Source organism: Muscardinus avellanarius, assembly GCF_963383645.1.
Source record: "Muscardinus avellanarius genome assembly, chromosome: 16".
Classification (NCBI taxonomy): domain Eukaryota; kingdom Metazoa; phylum Chordata; class Mammalia; order Rodentia; family Gliridae; genus Muscardinus; species Muscardinus avellanarius.
The window spans coordinates 24,114,596-24,132,938 of NC_137802.1; the positions used below are offsets into that span (position 1 = coordinate 24,114,596).

Here is an 18,343-nt window from a genome sequence, read left to right on the forward strand (position 1 = left end):
CTTTGTTGAAAAAGACTGGCTACATTTTCTTTTTTGATTATGGTTTAATTTGAGCTATACATACTACAGACAACCTTTGTGGACAATGCACAGCAATATAACCCATAGTTCTGAGAGGCACTGAAATTATGCCTAAGACCAAATCAATTACCTGGCTCGTGGACACCTGGATTATCAGATATCTCCATCACGTAGAGTTCTCTTGACTCAACTGATTTTCCCAATGAATAAAGATGAGTGATATTAGGATATTCATTGGCAAATCTTCTCAAGAAGATTTCCATATCAGGGAAATGGTGGTGATGGAAGTCTTTTGGCTGAATTGGCTGGTGGGAGGATGATGTTCCAAGAGGAATATTTGGGCTAGCAACTGTGCTAGCAGTTGCTGCAGCCTCAGTGGTCTCCAGAGTTGCTGAGATCACAGTTGGTCGAAGAGCGAAATCTACCTCTGTGGCTGGTCCTTCTTTTACTATTATGTTATTAATAGTCAATGGAATATACCTGAAAAAAATATTAAAAAGGAGGTTGCCTGAGGTTAAGACATGCAACGTTTTAACATTATAAAAACACAGTAGCCTTTCATACTCGTGTATGTAATAGTCTATCAAAACTCAAAACTAAATAAAGATAAATGTGTAAATTTAAGAGTTTCAGGATGTAAGCTCATGAAAAATCTCACTTTAAATCTTATGTGTGTGTGTGTGGGTGCCACAGCATCTTTATGCAGATCTTGAGAAAGCTCGATCAGGGGATCCGCAACGGCGTAGATCCCCCATGAAGTATGTCTGGCATTCCTTTCTTCATAAAATTATTTCAGGATTATTTGGATTAATATGTATAATTGGAATTTTATGTATAAACATTATAACTAAAACTGATGGGGAGCGGCTTGTGAGAGACTCAGGTGGCAAAGATATCTTCCCAAGGATAAAAATATTAGGCCAAATATTAAGTTCAAACTGACCTTAGTTAGAGCCACTGTATAAGAGTAAGTTTGAGTCAGCTTTGTGAAGTGAGACAAAATATACTATGATTATTTAAATGTCTGGCACCCTTGCCCTAAACTTTATAACAAATAATACTTTTTACTGTCCTTGGCAATCCTGCTTGCATGACTATGCTCTTGCTTTTCTGCCAAAAAATAAAGTATAAAAACTGTAACAAATCCTAAATAAAATGGAGAAGATTGAATCTGAATCGTGTGGCGTCTTCTCTCATCGGCCTCGGTTTCCCCTCATCAACACACGGACCCTGACTCTGCTAGGGCTGGACCCCGGCAGGGGGGTAATGAGGATTGAACCCAGGGTCACTTTTTTTTTTTTTTTTTGTAGTACTGGGGATGGAACCCAAGGGCTACCTCTGAGCTACACCCCCAGACCTGTTTTTTATTTGGAAACAGGGTCTCACTGAGTTGCAAAGGATCTCAGTAAGTAGCTGAGGCTATCCATGAACCACAATCCTTCTGTCTCAGCCTCCCAAATGCTGGGACCACGCCCGGCTGAACCCAGGGTCATTCTACCTCTGAGCTATCTCCCTTGCCCTTTTTCTTTTGAAAACAGGGCCTCACTAGGTTGCTGAGAGTCTCACTACATTGCTGAGGCTGTCCTCAAACCTGTGATCCTCCTGTCTCAGTCTCCCAAGTATTGATAGCTGGCTTTGAACCTGTGTGAACCTCCTGTCTCAGCCTCCCAAACACTGGGATTACAAGCGTGCGCCACCATGCCCAGTTCTAGTCTTCCAAGTATTGAGATTACAGGTATGTACTATGATGCCCAGGTAGACTGTCTTAGAATTATTTCTCTTGCCAACTTTCTCAAGTACCACATGCTAGAATGCTTATCAAAAAAAAAAAATCACATTCAAAGGCAAGATTATGCTTATTACTCCATTGTAACTGTTTCTATTATACTCAAAGGTATAAATTATCTAATTTTTGCAGTGCTTTATAAAACTGATATTCTGACTTTTTCCCCAAGTAGTAAAGTTCAAAATTAAATGATAGGTTATCAACTAAATCCTTATGAAATTAAGCTTCCAGAAAGGTTTCCAGGGGAGGTGGGAAACCACCCCTTTAATATATTAGAATGCTGATAAGACAGTTCTTCAAGCATTATTTCCAAATGCGTCCTGGATTTACATTGAGCGTTGAGGCAATGCTTTACACAGCCAAGCCTCTTTTCAAGCTTTTAAAATTGTTCTTCATCCCAGTGCTATCATTACGCTTCACAATGTTAAAACTATGTGACAAAACATACCATGGTAGCATTTTCTCATGGTAAAAAGAAAAACATCAGAAAGTAAGGAAAAATATGTTGGGGTTGTAGCTCAGTGATAGAGTGCTTGCCTACCATATGTGAGGCCTTGGGTTTAATCTCCAGTACTGCAGAGAGAGAGAGAGGAGAGAGAGGAGAGGAGAGAGGGGGGAGGGGGATGGAGGGAGAGGAGAGGGGGGAGGGGGAGGGAGGGAGAGGAAGCACACATGCAAGCAGTCAGGAAGGGAGGAAGGGAAGGAGGAATGAGATATGATAAAATAAGAAAAAATGAAAACAAAATATAGTAGCATTTACTAGACTATCTTTCTGTCTTAGACATTAAAAAAGGCCTGCCACTTTAATTAAGAGTAGTTTAAATTCTTACCCAGTTGAAACTACTGTAAGATTATAAGTTCCAGGAACAAGTAATCTGTGGAAATCACCAAATCTGCCTGTTGTGATATTATGATTAATACCAGCCACGGAGATGGTTGCATTCTCTAGCCCAGATCCTGTTACTGAATCTCTAACAAATCCTTTAATTCCAATGTGGACCTAGAGAACAAGAAACAAAGTTCAGAAACAATCGATTCTGGAAGGCAAGAGAACATAACACCTCTCTGCATTGATGCTAGAATTTCTAAAAAATAAAATTACTCCTCTATCTTTCCCAAATATTTTCCCCTTGAAGTTAAAATAAAATATAGATAAAAGTATTAAATATTTAAGCTTATGTCACATGTCTGTACTCCACACTTAAGATGCTTTTGAAATTCCCTCTCTTCTAATTCCCAGGCTTCTAATTCTCTCAATAAACTGCAATTTCTGGTATATCCAATAGTTGTATTAGCTTATCTGATATTTAAATTATTTAGTTATTTAGTTACTTTTGTGGGTCTGGGGATGGAACCCGGGGCATTCGACCTCTGAGCTACATTCCCTGCCCTATTTTTTATTCTTTATTTCGAAACAGGGTCTCACTAGGTTGCGGAGCATCTCACCAAGTAGCTGAGGCTGTTCACAAACCGCGATCCTCCTGCCTCAGCCTCATGCCCGGCTTTGATATTTAAATTAAACTGACATCCAATGGTTCATATTGTGGAAAAGGCTCCAGCGAGTATGAACACATGACATTGTAAGAATCTGATCATACAAATATGTGTATTATTCTTGGGGGGTGTTTGGGGCTGGGGATCAAACCCAGGGCTTCACACATGCCAGCGGAGCTCTCCCACTGAGTTACATGCTCCATCACTCAGCAGTAATATTTGGCAAACTGCTCTACTTTCTCAAGATGTTTGTTCTAAGACCGGCAAAGGGCATCCTATGGAGCAGAAAACTAGGGATGAAAGGGCAGAGCTAGAACATTTTTAATAGGTTATGATCTAATATTCTCTAAAAAAAACCCCTACAATGTTAAGTAATAAAAACACAAGATGAAGGATAGCTAATAAGGATTTTCACTCAAAAATAACTGAATTTCTCCCTTATTTAACCCATCCTTCCTATTCCCCAACCTTGCAGCCAGCTACTTTTACCTTTTCAATCAATGTGATCAAAGACTCACGATTGTTCTCCCATTCCTGCCGAAGTTGTGAAGCAGGCGGGTACTTGCAACAAGAAAGCTCTAATGTGATCTCAAAACAGTTGGCCCACACATAATTGTAATCTTGCATACCACCTGTAACATGAAGGATAAAACAAGTTTACATGAAGAAGGAATGGAATTCTACCCTGCAAAAGACTGAAGAAATTGAAGCAGCCATCTCTGCCACGTATGAATTTTCTTTTCATTGAGTTGTTTAAAATTGGAGAAGCCTCTTCAGTTGTAGAGGAGAACAAGAAGGAAGGGTAAAGGATTAGACAAAAAGGAAACATGTAACCAGTAGGATGAACAATGAGGAGGAGGAGGATTATATCAGTTACTAACAGTAACAGTCTGAGCGTGGTGGCACACACTTGCAATCCTAGTACTGGGAGGCTGAGACAGGAGAATTGTAGGTTCTCGGCCACTCTCAGCTACTTAGTGAGACCCTGTTTAAAAAAAAAAAATAGGGCTTGGGGGTGTAGCTTGAAGGTAAAATGCCCCTGGGCTCAATCCCCAGTATTGCAAAATGAATGAATGAATGAATGAATATAACAGCTCTACATTTGAGTGTGTACTATATTCTAGACCTGTCCTAAGAGTTTTACATGTATTAACATTTAATCTTTTTTTTTTTTTTTTTGGTGGTACTCGGGGTAGAACTCAGGGACTTTCTACTTCCAGGCTATTCTCCCAGACCTATTTTCTATTTTATTTGGAAACAGGGTCTCACTAGGTTGCTGAGAGCCTCATCAAGTAGCCGAGGCTGGCTTTGAACCTGCGCGATCCTCCTGTCTCGGCCTCCCGAGCGCGGGGATGACCAGCGTGCGCCACCGCGCCTGGCTGACATTCAATCTTTACAGTGATTATACGAGGCAGGCATTACTGTTTGTCCATTTCACAGAGAAGTGAGGCAGAGGAGTTACGATTTGTTACAGAGTGTCAGCAGACGGTGCCATGATCTTCAAGCTGTCAAGAATATTCATGTGAAAGCAGTAAATATTTAGTATTCTAACTCTACTCTCCTCTATCAAGAAGGTGGCAAGAGGAAAAAGAAAGACTGTAACTGTGGCAGTGCAGCTAACCGAGTTAGGAAACCAGAACACGGTAACTCTAATATGTTTAAGGGACAACAGAGTAAAAATGGAGTTTTGCATCCAGGGTCAAGCATCATCCCCCCTTTACACCTGTAAGCGCCCATACACTCATTGTGTAGAAAGCCTTTACCTTAATACTCTCTGTGCGACAGGGGGTTGAACCCAGGGGCATTCATTCTACCTCTGAGCTATCCCTTCAGCCTTATTTTATTATTTTAAAACAAGGTCTCTCAAGCCGGGCGTGGTGATGCACGCTTGTAATCCCAGCATTTGACAGGCTGAGACAGAAGAATCAACAGGTTTGCGGTCAGCCTCAGCTCCTTAGTGAGGTCCTCTGCAACTCAGTGAGACCCTGTTTCAAAATAAAGGATAAAAATAGGGCTGGGGGTGTAGTTCAGAGGTAGAATGCCCCTGGGTTTTATCTCCAGTACCACAAAACAAAACAAAACAAAACAAACAAAAAAAAAACAAGGTCTAAGTTGCAGAAGGTCCTGCTAAATTACTGAAGCTGGCCACAAACTTGCAATCCTCCTGTCTCATGCTCAACTCACTTGATTTCACCTCTTGTTTTAGCTGGATAAAGACCAGAGTGGAGAAAGAAAGGGATGTAACTTTTCTATGATCTCACCTTTCTCCTGAAATGTTGGTAGGCTAATATTTACAGTATCAGATAGTTTCCATGCCTACTTTTTTGCATATGAAATGGACCCTGCCGATAGTTACTTCCTTCCATTATCCTTGAAAGATGCTTCACAAGCCTTGCTTTGACTCAGTCCACTTCTACTACTCTTTGAAATCCTCCTACAAACTTGTGCCTGGCAAGGTGGACTTCCTTTTCCCCAACCATCCCGTTTTTTCCCCTCTGATAGGACACGGTACAATGTGACTTTTGAGAATCATCTTTTTTTAGCCCTAGTGTATCTCAGAAAATGCTATACAGGATCCTTCAGATCAGACTAAGAGAATAATTTTCCTTTCATTTGATCAGCACCAACAGGTATGCTTGAGTCATAGATTCTTCTACCACACACAGGCTGAGAACTCTTCGCACTAAAATGGGTCTTTATTTGCAAAGTGGACATTAGATAATCACAAAGGACCCTTCCAGCTCTTGGGTTCTAAAATATTTAAAAATATACGCCGGCTCAATTAGAGAAACCTGTTTGTAGAGAAAAGTCAATGTCACAGGCTAAAGCACAGCTTACTAGTTCATCAAAAAATAGGAGCTTACCAGGTGTGGTGCACCTTTGCAATCCCAGTACCTGGGAAGCTGAGACAGGAAGACCAAAGACTTGAGGCTAGCCTCAGCAACTTAGCAAGGCCTTCCACAACTTAGTGAGACCCTGTTTCCAAATAAAACAGAGCTGGGGGTGTAGCTCAGAGGTAGAATGCCCCTGGGTTCAGTCCCTAGTACCAGAAAAAGGAGGAGGAAGAAGAGGAGGAAGAGGAAGAATAGAAGGAAGAGGAGGAAAAAGAGAAGGAGGAGGAGGAGCTTAAAAAACAGTGAAGCGAACAATATGGCACAATTAACAAAATTTGGACAGAATTTCAATTTGGACATTGAAAAAACAGCAATGTTCCTGGAGCCTAAGCTCTCAATCTCATTTCTATCAAGACTTCATTATGTGCTTTGAGATACAGGCTATTTCTACTTTACCTAAAACAATCTGTTCTACTTTGTTGACATATTTATAGAATAAATATGCTGAGACAGAAAAGCTAGGGTAAGTATAAAGAATAAAAAACCAGTAAGAAAGAAATTGATCAAAAACCATTTAAAAAATCTGGGACTCTATGAACTCCAAAAGATGCCATTCAGAAAAAGAAATAAAAGAAGGAAACCCCAATGCTAGTGACAAGAAATGTCAGGTGTCCATCCCTGGGTACCTAAAGGAGATTACCAAATTATATTCATGTTCACCCATGTTAATACTTATAAATGAGGACAAAGCCAAGTGTGGTGGTACTCTGCAATCCCTTTAATCTCACTACTTTTGGGACTGAGATAGGAGGATTGTAGGTTTGAGGCCAGCCTCAGCAACTTAGTGAGACGGTTTCAAAATAAAAAAGGGCTGTGGGCATAGCTTGGAGGTAGAATGTTCCTGGGTCCAATCCTTATTACAAACAAACAGACACACACAAAAAGTAAGGCCAAGCTTTAGTTTACAATCTTAAGAAGATAATTACATCCATAAATAATTCATGCAAATATGCTAGAAGACAGTGATAATGGTTATACAACAATGTGAATATAATTAATGCCAGTGAATTGTATAACTAAAATGATTCTTTATATATTATGTATATTTTACTACAATTTTTAAAAACAGTCATTGAAACACTCTGGCCTCATGCCAGTAGTGTAGGGCTGAGAGAAGATCTAGAAGAGTTTCCTGAAGGAGCCTTTTTTTTAGCTAGGTCTTAAAGAAAGGTGGATAAAACGGTATGAGTCAGAAAAAGGGATGTGGGGAATCGACACTGGTCTAGCCAGAGGAAATAGCTTTGTAAAGGTATAAGGTAGGAGGGTCTTGGCTGATAAACCACTATCTAGAGCAGGAGCACAGGGCTTCTGGACGTCGTGAAAGGTCAAGCTGGAAAGATAAGTATGGTCTAAAAGAAGCAGGGGATAAAGGCTTCCTTGGCTTCCCAAGGCATTAAAAAGCTGTATTTTGTTAGTTTTGAACAGAAATGGCATGATGGCTAGAAGGATGTCTGAGGAGCAGAAAGACTGGAAACAAAAAGCCCAGTGAGGAATTTTAACCATGGTCCAAGTGAAAAGAAATCGGGCCTAACATGGGGAAAGGACAGGAAGGGTGCAGCACTGACAGGGGCTGATAAGTTGGGGGAGTTGAGGAAGAAAGGGGACTCAAAGAGGATTTCAGGCTGGACCAGTTGGACTGAGTCATTAACACAGGGAAGAAGTGAGGTTTGGAAGAGTAACTAACAGTGGATGGAAAGGCCATGACACTTTTTTTTCCTTTTGGTTCTCCTGGGGATAGAACCCAGGGGCATTGTACCTCAGAGTGACAACCCCCCGCCCTATTTTTTAGGGTTTTTTTTTTTTTTTGGTACTGGGGTTCCTGGAAGCCCTTCTACCTCCAGGCTACACTCCCAGACCTATTTTATATTCGTGTGTGTGTGTGTGTGTGTGTGTCTGGTGGTACTGGGGTTCCTGGAAGCCCTTCTACCTCCAGGCTACACTCCCAGACCTATTTCATATTCTTGAAACAGGGTCTCTTACGCCAGCGCGGCTGGCTTCGAACCAGCGCGATCCTCCAGTCTCTGCCTCCCAAGCGCGGGGATTACAAGCGTGCGCCACCACGCCCGGCAGTCTTTTTAGTTTTGAAACAGGGTCTCACTGAGTTGCGAAGGGCCTTGCTAAGTAGCTGAGGCTGTCCGCAACCTGTGATCCTGTCTCAGCCCCCTGAATGCTGGGATTACAAGTGTGAGCCACCACGTGTGGCTTAGGCCATGCCAATTTTGTTGAGGCATGTTGAATTTGAGGCATTTGCAGAACATTTAGATAGAAATATCCAAAATGGAATTTTAAAATGTAAATTGTGGAGCTGGGCATTGTGGAGCATGCCTGTAACCCCAGTGCTTGGGAGGCTGAACCAGGAGAATCGTTCAAGGCCAGTCTCAGCAACTTAGTGAAATTCTGTTTCCAATTTTTTTTTTTTTAATGTAAGTTTAGAGCTTGGAGAAAAGAGTAGTCCTTCTCAAGAAATGATCATTCAAGCGGGTATGGTGGCATACATTTGTAATCCCAGTACTTGGGAGGCTGAGGTAAGAGGATTGCAGTTTCAAAGTCAGCCTTGATAATTTAGTGTGGCTTTCAGCAATCTAGTGACACCATTTCCAAATAAGAAATAAACCAGCTGGGGGTGTAGCTTGGAGGCGGAATGCCTCTGGGTTTAATCCTCAGGAAAAGCAAGCAAGCAAGAAAGAATTATTCAAAGCTAGGAAGTTTGACTTTCTTTCAGCAAATATTTGCTGAGCACTTGACTACACATCAAGGACACTTGTAGGTCTATGAGAATATAGTGTTGAACAAAACAGACAAGATTCCTGCTCTGATATAACTTAAATTCTTATATAAATAAGAAATATCAGATGATGAGATATATTGTGCAGGAAATTTTAATAGAGTGATGTGATAGCTAGCAACTGGTGGCAACTAGAGATTAGGTGGTCAGGAAGAGAATTTGTAAGGAGGTAGTATTAAGCTAAGATCTGAAAAACAAAACATTTATATTCAGAACTGTTTTTGTTTGTTTGTTTGTTTGTTTGTTTGGTGGTGGTGGTACTGGGGTTCCTGGAAGCCCTTCTACCTCCGGACTACACTCTCAGATCTATTTTTTATATTTTTTATTTGGAAATAGGGTCTCTTAAGCCAGCTTCGAACCAGCACGATCCTCCTGTCTCCGCCTCCCAAGCTCGGGAATTACAAGCGTGCGCCACCATGCCTGGCTATATTTATATTACTGTACAACAGATCTCCAGAACTTTTCATCTTGCAAAACTGAAACCCTGTAGCCTTTTACTTCTCTCCTCAGTCCCTTGTCAACCTCTATTCTACTTTCTGTTTCTAAGTGTATGACTGCTACAGATACCTCTTCTAAGTGAACACATGAAACATTTTATCTCTTTGAAATTGGTTTATTTCACTTAGTACTACTGGGCAAAATAAAAAGGTGGCTATGTATAAAACATTTATTGAGATTTGGGGGATTTATAGATTTAAAAATCCATCTTTCTTTCTTTCTTTCTTTTTTGCGGGTCTGGGGATGGAACCCAGGGGCATTTGACCTCCAAGCTACACCCCCTGCCCTGTTTTTTATTCTTTATTTTGAAACAGGGTCTCACTAAATTGTGGAGGGCCTCACTAAGTAGCTGAGGCAGTCCGCGAATTGCGATCCTCCAGTCTCAGCCTCCCCAATGCTGGGATTACAAGTGTGCGCCACCACGCCCAGCTAAAAAAATCCATATTTCTAACCAGTGTTTAAAGTCTTGGTGAGGAACCCAAACAGAGAACACATAAAAACAACTATTTTAGAGCTATGTAAACATGAATCGTTTTCCTTTTCACCTATAAAAAATTTAATAGCTGTATTATTGCAAACATGTCCAATTTGTACTTTAATTATACCAGCAAAGAATGAAGTAGACTACTTATAACACTATAATAATTAGGCTTGGACCTAGCATTCTTTCATCTGTCCCTTGTTTTATTTCAGCAGCAACTCAGGAAATACTAGCTAAGAGGCATAAAGAAGATCAAGTTAATAGTAATATATGAGAGTATTACCTAATCTGAGTTTTAGATTTAACTTTAATTGGCCATACCTAGCCAGTACCAACCAATGACACATCCACTATATATCCCAAGGATAGTGGGTAGGGAGGAAGGACAGGAGTCTTTTAAAATCTTAGCAGAATACCCATGAGTTCAACCCTCAGTACTGCAAGAAAAAGAAAAAAAGAAAAAAAAAAAAGGATGACCTTAACACAGAAATTCCTGTTTCCGGGAATTTATTCTAAATAATAGCCAAAAGGAGGAAGCTTATGGTGCTTATACTAAAAGAAAATAAAACTAGAAACAACCTTAAATGTCTAAAAATAAAGAAGCACCAGTTTAGTAATCCATGATATAAAACGGGCTAAATATGTGACCACTTTAAAGTGTTGCAGGCATATTTACTGCCATATTTACCCTGTATTAGTCAAAGGAGGTTATACATATATAAAGCATGTCTTTTTGTATGATAACTTAAGTTTTATTGTTCTTTGAAGCATACAAAGTTTTAATTGATTCCCCTTTACTCATTTTATGAAGTAACTGATTCAAAACACTTCTGACAATCTTTAAAATCAAAATCCTGTTTTAAAAGTCAGGTTTATGGAAGGTATAATTTATGATGTAAGATTCATCCTATTCAAGTGTACAGTGCATTGTACAGAGTCATATAACTACTAACGTGATCAAGATACAGAACATTCACATCAGCCCACAAAGTTCCCTGCCCCCAGCCTCTAAGTCATATACAACCATTAATTTCTTTCCTTATATTTTTGCCTTTCTCAACGTGTCACATAAATGGAAACATGCAGTATATAGTCTTTTGTACCTTGTTTTGTTTTAGCACAACGCTTCATGCTTCTGAGATCCATCCATGTTGCTGAATGTATTTATAAGTAGTATATTTTTTACTAAATATTCTACTGTATGAATAGAGTACAGTCTATTCTCTATGCAATAGATATTCCAGTGGCTGCCAGTTTTGGTAATTATAAATAAAGCTGTCCATAGATCTTAGTGTGGACATATGATTTCATATCTTTGGGGTAAACACCTAGGAGTGGCAGTGGTTGAGTCATATGGAAGTTTAACTTTATAAAAAGCTTGTTTCCCAATGCGGTTCTACCATTTTCATGTTCCCACCAGCAATGCGTGAACATTCCAACTGCTCTGCGTCATCGCTGATGAGATGTTTGACCAACTGGCTAATCTTGTGTGTGTGTGTGTGTGTGTGTGTGTGTGTGTGTGTGCAGTGCTGGGGATTGAGCCCAGGGCACTCTACCTCTCATCTACATCCCTAGACCTGTTTTTTATATTGTTGTTGTTGTTTTATAGTACTGGAAATTGAGCCCAGGGGCAATTGACCTCTGAACTACACCCCCACCCCTTTTCTTAATTTTTTTGTTTTTGTTTTTGAAATGGGATTGCACTAGGTTACTGTGCTGGCCTCGAAAATGTGATCCTCCTGTCTCAGCCTTCCAAGTACTAGGATTAAAGTTTAAGCATTATATGTTTAAATTGGGTGTATACTGGTGTATCATTGTGGTTTTAATTTATATCTCACTGATGACTAATATATTAATCCTTTCTTTTCCATGAAAAGTTATCTTTCATATCCTTATTTATCACCTACATTGGGAACCCTGGAAGCCAGAGACTTGGTTACATAGCAGATGTGGCGAGGCTTAGGAAGAGGATCCCATGAAGTTGTCTGTAAGTTCCTGGCTCACTCCTGAAGTGCGCATGTGTGGGTCTGACCTTGAGCAGCATACCAAAAGCACTGAGAAACTGAATGATGGAAAAGCCACTGCCTCGTTCCCAGACTGGCCCCTCAGTGGTGTGCACATGACAAATCTCAATACCGCACGGACTTTGTAAACTGAACTGATTCTGGATCTGCAGTTCACATATGGCTATTCAAAACTTGAAGCTCAACCTAACTGGGCCATTTCCTGTGAGAACAAACAAAAAAAACTTTATCATTTAAAAATAGGATTTAGCCCAGTGTGGTGGCGCATGCTTGTAATCCCAGCGCTTGGGAGGCTGAGACAGGAGGATCACACAGGTTCAAAGCCAGCCTCAGCTACTTAGTGAGGTTCTCCGCAACTTAGTAAGACCCTGTTTTGAAATAAAATATAAAATAGATCTGGAGTAAAGCCTGGAGGTAGAAAGTCTCTGGGTTCCACCCCCAGTACCACCAAAAAAAGTAAATAAATTAATTTTTAAAATAGGATTTAAACAAGATGCAGGGATTGGTAGAGTGCTTGTCTGGCATGAACAAGGCCCTGGGTCTGAGCTCCAGCACAAGGAAATAAAACAAAACTCAGATTTCAGAACATGAGATTCAAAAAGGTCCAGAATATTTGACATTAAAAGAACCAATAAAATCTGAGCAAACTGCAAGAAGAAAAGTCAAACAATATTAAATCTTAGTTAACTCAGATGTTAGAATTATCAAACTAACCTTAAAGCAGTTACTACAGTCATGCTTGAAGGAAGATTAACATTCTTAAAATTCAGTGACAGAAACAGAATACATAAAAGGAAAAAATGGAAATTTAGAACTGAAATAAATAAAAATAGAATTTAAAATTTACTGGGGTAGTTTGGGGGTAGAATGTCCCTGGTTCAATCCTCAATACCAAAAATAATAATAAGTCAGCTGAGATGGTACCTGTTTGTAATCCCAGTACTTGGTAGGCTGAGACAGAAGGATCGCAGGTTTAAGACCAGCCTCAGCAACCTAGCAAGACCATGTTTCAAAATAAAAAATAAGCCAGGTGTGGTGACACATGCTTATAATCCCAGCATTTGGGAGGCTCAGACAGAAGGACTGTGGTTTGAGGACAGACTCAGGTACTTAGTGAGGCCCTTTGCAACTCTGTGAGACCCTGTTTCAAAATAAAGAACAAAAAATAGGGCTAGGGCTATAGCTTGGAAGTAGAATGCCCCTGGGTTCCATCCCTAGTACTAAAAACAAAACAAACAAACAAACTAAGGAAATAACAGCTTAAAACGACAGAACTAGTAAAAGACAAACTTATATTTCAAGGTCAACAAATCCTAAATAGGTTAAACTCAAAGAAATCCATGCCTAGGCACTTTAAAAATCAAACTTCTGCAAACCAAAGACAAAAGAAGTCTTGAGAGGATCCAGAGACAAGTGATGCATTTAGACAGGGAAACAACGGAGTGGCTGTGAGCTTCTCAACAGAAGCCATGGAGGCCAGAAGGAGCGGCACACTAGTTTAAAGTGCTCCGGAAGCAAACACAGCAAAGCCCTGCTAGCCTCTAACGCAGAGTAAAATATCAAAGACCCAGTAAAAAGTTCCTTCAGGAATAGAGGCAAAATAGATATTCAGTGAAGAAAAACTAAAATCAGACTTGATTAAAAGAAATTCTAAAAGTAGGACGATACCAGGTAAAAGAAAAATGATATGAGAGTGAAACTTGGAACTTCATATAACTATGGGTGACGTTAGCTATTTTTCTCCTCTGAAATTCTTTAGATAATGTATGACACTTGAAAGTAAAAATCAGAATATGGTCTGATGGGTTCTCAATGCATGCAGATAGAATACATACAGCGCACGGTGAGAGGATGAAGAACGTGGCGGTCAGGTCTGGACATTCTCCTCCCTCCCTGTCCCCGCCAGCACTAGACTGAACCCAGGACTTTCACAAACTCGGCAGGTGCTCTACCACCAAACCCATTCCCAGTCCTTTTCATTTCTTGATTTTGAGAAAGTCTCACAAAGTTGCCCACACTGGCCTAAAACTTACCATCTTTCTGCCTCAGTCTCCCAAGTAATGAAATACAGGATTATGCAACCATACCTAGCTGTACATTCCTCTGGAAGTGGTAAAATATTAATTGTACGTAGGTCTAATTAAGTTAGGTATATAAATTGTTATTCCTAAAGCAACTACCAAAACAAATTTAACAGATAGAGTGAAAGTCACAGTAAATTAAAATGAAACACTAAATAACATTCAAGCAATCCAATAAAAGGCAGGGAAAGGGAAATAGTGGAATAAAAAAACAGAGTAAACAGGAAAAGTAATAAAAGTAGACTTAAGTAGCCAGGTGTGGTGGTGCACATCTGTAATACTGGTGCCTGGGGGGCTGAGCTAGGAGGATCACAGGTTTGAGACCAGCCTTGGCAACTCAGGAATACCATAAGCAACTTAGTTAGACCTTGCTTCAAAATAAAGAATAAAAAAAGGTTGGGGAGAGCTGGGCGTGGTGGCGCACGCTTGTAATCCCTGCGCTAGGGAGGCTGAGACAGGAGGATCGCACAAGTTCGAAGCCAGCCTCAGCTACTTAGTGAGGCTCTCAGCAACTTAGTGAGACCCTGTTTCAAAAAAAAAAAAAAAAAAAGGTCTGGGAGTATAGCCCGGAGGTACAAAGCCTCTGGGTTCAACCCCCAGTACCACCAAAAAAAAAAAAAAAAAAAAAGGTTGGGGGTTAGCTCAAAGGTAGAAAGCTCCTAGGTTCAATCCCCAGTACCAAAAATAATTGTTAGAAACATATTAGAAAAGAAATTCATAACTTGTGAAAATTATATAAAATTTTAATTTCAATGTTCTTAATAAACTTAAAAAAGCAAGACAAGAAACATGAAACTGCTATATTATCATCAGGTATATTAGAGCAAAGAAAACTGCCAGGAAAAAAAGAGAGATTACATAATGATGATCAATTCTCCAAGATGACATAATCCAAAGTGTGTACATACTTAAGAAGTTCAAATTAACATGAAACAAAAACTGATAGAACTAAAATGAAAAATGGATGAATCCAGAATTACAGCTGCAGACTTCAACACAGAAGCCATAACACCATCAACTAACTACTGTAAGTGATATTTCATTGTATAATCCATTCAACAACAGCAGAGGTCACGTGCTTTTCAAATACATATCCAAGACAGACCACATTCTAGGTCTTAAAAGAATTAAAATCATACACAGTATATTCTCTGACCTTGGTCGGGTGAAATAGAAGTTATAGAAAGGTATCTACATAATATCCTTTCCTGGGATTAAAAAAATCGATATCTCATAAAAGTAAACCACATTTTCCCTGAGTCTATTATAATGAATTTTTCTCAGAAGGCAACTAGTGAGTTGTGATACCAATCTTAATATCTATTTTTTTAAACTCTTAAGGGTCAATTGATGTTTGAAAAGCAATAAACTGTCATTTCACAAGACAAAAAAAAAAAGAAAGAAAAGAAAAACCTATCCCAGCTTTATAATATCAAAAAGTACTCACCATCTTCAAGTTTTTATTTTGAAAAAAATTAACTAAAAACCTAAAAACTAATGGAGATGTTAGCTGAGTTTTAAAAAACTTTTTTGTGAGATGCTACAAATAGGTATCATTTGCCGTCTATGTTAAACTTGATGTTTACTGTTCCAATGATAAGTGTCAAAGGCCGTTGATGAGTGATCACAACTGATCACAACTGAGTAGCTGGCTCTGTCTGGTGCCCCAATGTCGTTCTTCCACCCTTACAAGGCTAGACTGCACCTCAGCGTCGATCTGTAATCACACCTGACATCGCCGGCCTCAGCAGGCCAGGTGTTAAGTATTAAATTGTATTATACAAGAACCCAACTAGTCCTTTATAGGAAGACTACAATATTTTTAATCAGGAAATTAATTTTAGAGTATAGGATATTGATAGACAATCTCTACTTAATTTCGAGCTTAACACGATAGGAGCCCCCCTTATGTCTGGGGGATATGTTTCAAGAACACAAACTAAAACAAAGATAGGGCACCAAATCTCATGTACATATATACGTATGTATAAATATATGTATAAAATGTTTTCCCCTATACAATGTATCTATGATAGTTTTATTTCTAAATTAGGTCCAGTATGAGATTTATAGTAACTGATAATAAAATAGAACAATTACAATAATATATTAAAAGTTATATGAATGTGGTCTCTCAAAATATCTTATTGTAGCCTATAATCCCAGTACTTGGGAGGCCGAGACAGGAGGATCGCAGGTTTGAGGCCAGCCTCAGCAACTTGTTGAGACCCTGTTTCAAAATAAAAATTAAAATGGGGCTGGGGGCGTAGCCTGGAGGTAGAAGGCCCCTGGGTTCCAGCCCCAGTACGATGCGCGCACACACACAACCAAACCCTACTGTAATGTGCTGCCCTCCTTGTGATGGCGTGCGATGATGTGATCTAGCATCAGGCTACTATGTAAGGGTGACACGAACACAAGCGCCACCATATTGCCAAAGTCGTAATCATGAGACTAGCGGAGGGAGGTGTACTCGGCGTGGATGTGCTGGGCAAAGGCAAGATTCGCGTCTCAGGTGAGACAGCAGGACAGCGAGAGGCTGCATCATGCTATTCGAAGGGCACACAATTTGAAAGATATAAACTGTTTATGTCTGGAACTTTCCATGTAATATTTTTTTTAATATTTTTATGTCTTATTTATTTATTTTTATTTTTTATTTTTTATTTTTTTGGTGGTACTGGGGATGGAACCCAGGGGCCTTCTACCTCCAGGCTACGCCCCCAGCCCCATTTTAATTTTTATTTTGAAACAGGGTCTCACTAAGTTGCCGAGAGCCTCACTAAGTAGCTGAGGCTGGCTTCGAACCTGCGCGATCCTCCTGTCTCAGCCTCCCAAGCGCGGGGATTAAAAGCGTGCGCCACCACGCCCGGCTTTTCCATGTAATATTTTCAAACTGATTGACAACAGGTAACTGAAGCCTCAGAAAGCAAAACTACAGATAAGGGAGGACTACTTAGTGCTTCAAAGGTTAGTGGAAAATTAGGAAATTAGCTAGGAAAAGAAGGAAATTCTCACAACTCAGATTTCTGCTAGCTTCTTTCTTCTTTTCTTTTTCCCTTGCCCTCTCCCTTTTTCCTTCCTTTCCTCCTTCCTTCCTCTCTTTGGTTCCTTCTTTCTTTGTCTCTCTTTTTTTGGTGCTGGAAAATGAACCCGAGGGAATTCTACTCTGAACTATACCCTTTTTTAAATTTTAAACAGGGTTTCACGAAATTGCCGAGGCTGGCCTTGAAGCTGAGATCTTGTCTCAGACTCCCAAGTACCGGGATTACAGATATGCACCACCATGGCCTGCCCCTCTCCATTTCTTAACAGATAAAAAGTGAACTTACAGAGATAATTTGGTGCTCCCCAAGATATTTTTAAAAATTGACAAGCATGATGCTCCTAAAAACTTTAAAATAGAAAATCTGAGCAAATGAATGGAAAACAGAAGTTGCCCTAAACAAATCCCCCCAAATCCCAATCTTGAAATCTGGGCTGGCCAGCTCTTAACTGCACTGGGTGTTTGCGTGCCGGCGGCCTATGTGCTGAGCACCTGCTTCCTGCAGCACTCCCACTAGGTGTATTTACTAATGATATGATTCTGCAGAGCTAAGTGGTCCCGCCTCTCTTCTTAGCTCTTACTTCATCAACATGATCTCTCACAAAGTTCTCTGAACTAAACGTTCCTTTAAAAAAGCATACTCTTTCCGTCTGTATCCCCTGAATGTAAGAAGGGGGAGCACATCTAATTTATAGACATCAGTTGTGAAGATTTGGGGGCCCAGCCCTAAACACAGGCCTCTGACCACATCACAAAGTACAGAAGTCCACTGCTCCTAAAGGTCAAATTTCATATTAGGTTATATTTCACTTTACTAAAGCAAACTCAGACACAAGTAAAAGCAAATATTTTTTTGAGTATGGTTTTCTTTTTTTCTCTTTTAAAAAAAATTAGACAGCACAAGCCAGGCACAGCGTGGCGGCCACGCTTGTAACCTCAGCATTCGGGAGGCTGAGACCGGAGGATCGCGGTTCGCGGCCAGCCTCAGCTACTGAGTGAGGCCTCTGCGACTCAGTGAGGCCCTGTTTCAAAATAAAGAATAAAAAATAGGGCTGGGGTGTAGCTTGGAGGTAGAATGCCCCTGGGTTCCATCCCCCTCACCACTAAAAATAATAAAATAAATACAAATTAGACAGCACTCAGTTTTAAGAGAAAATGATTCAACCGATTCTTGGGAGGGGGCTGCTGGAGACGGAACTCAGGGGCCTTCTACCTGAGCTGCTTCCCCAAACC

The 18,343-nt window shown here is 40.1% G+C and overlaps 1 protein-coding gene across 1 annotated transcript in view; it reads right to left on the reverse strand.

Annotated features, from left to right (window-relative positions):
- Window positions 1-18,343, reverse strand: part of CPD (carboxypeptidase D) — a gene marked incomplete at both ends in the record, with an annotated part of 77,310 nt that overhangs the window by 38,093 nt on the left and 20,874 nt on the right. The window contains 3 exons of the mRNA XM_080712488.1: window positions 152-501; window positions 2,638-2,807; window positions 3,791-3,933. Coding sequence (XP_080568614.1) covers window positions 152-501; window positions 2,638-2,807; window positions 3,791-3,933 — 663 coding nt within the window. The remainder of the gene's footprint in view (window positions 1-151; window positions 502-2,637; window positions 2,808-3,790; window positions 3,934-18,343) is intronic.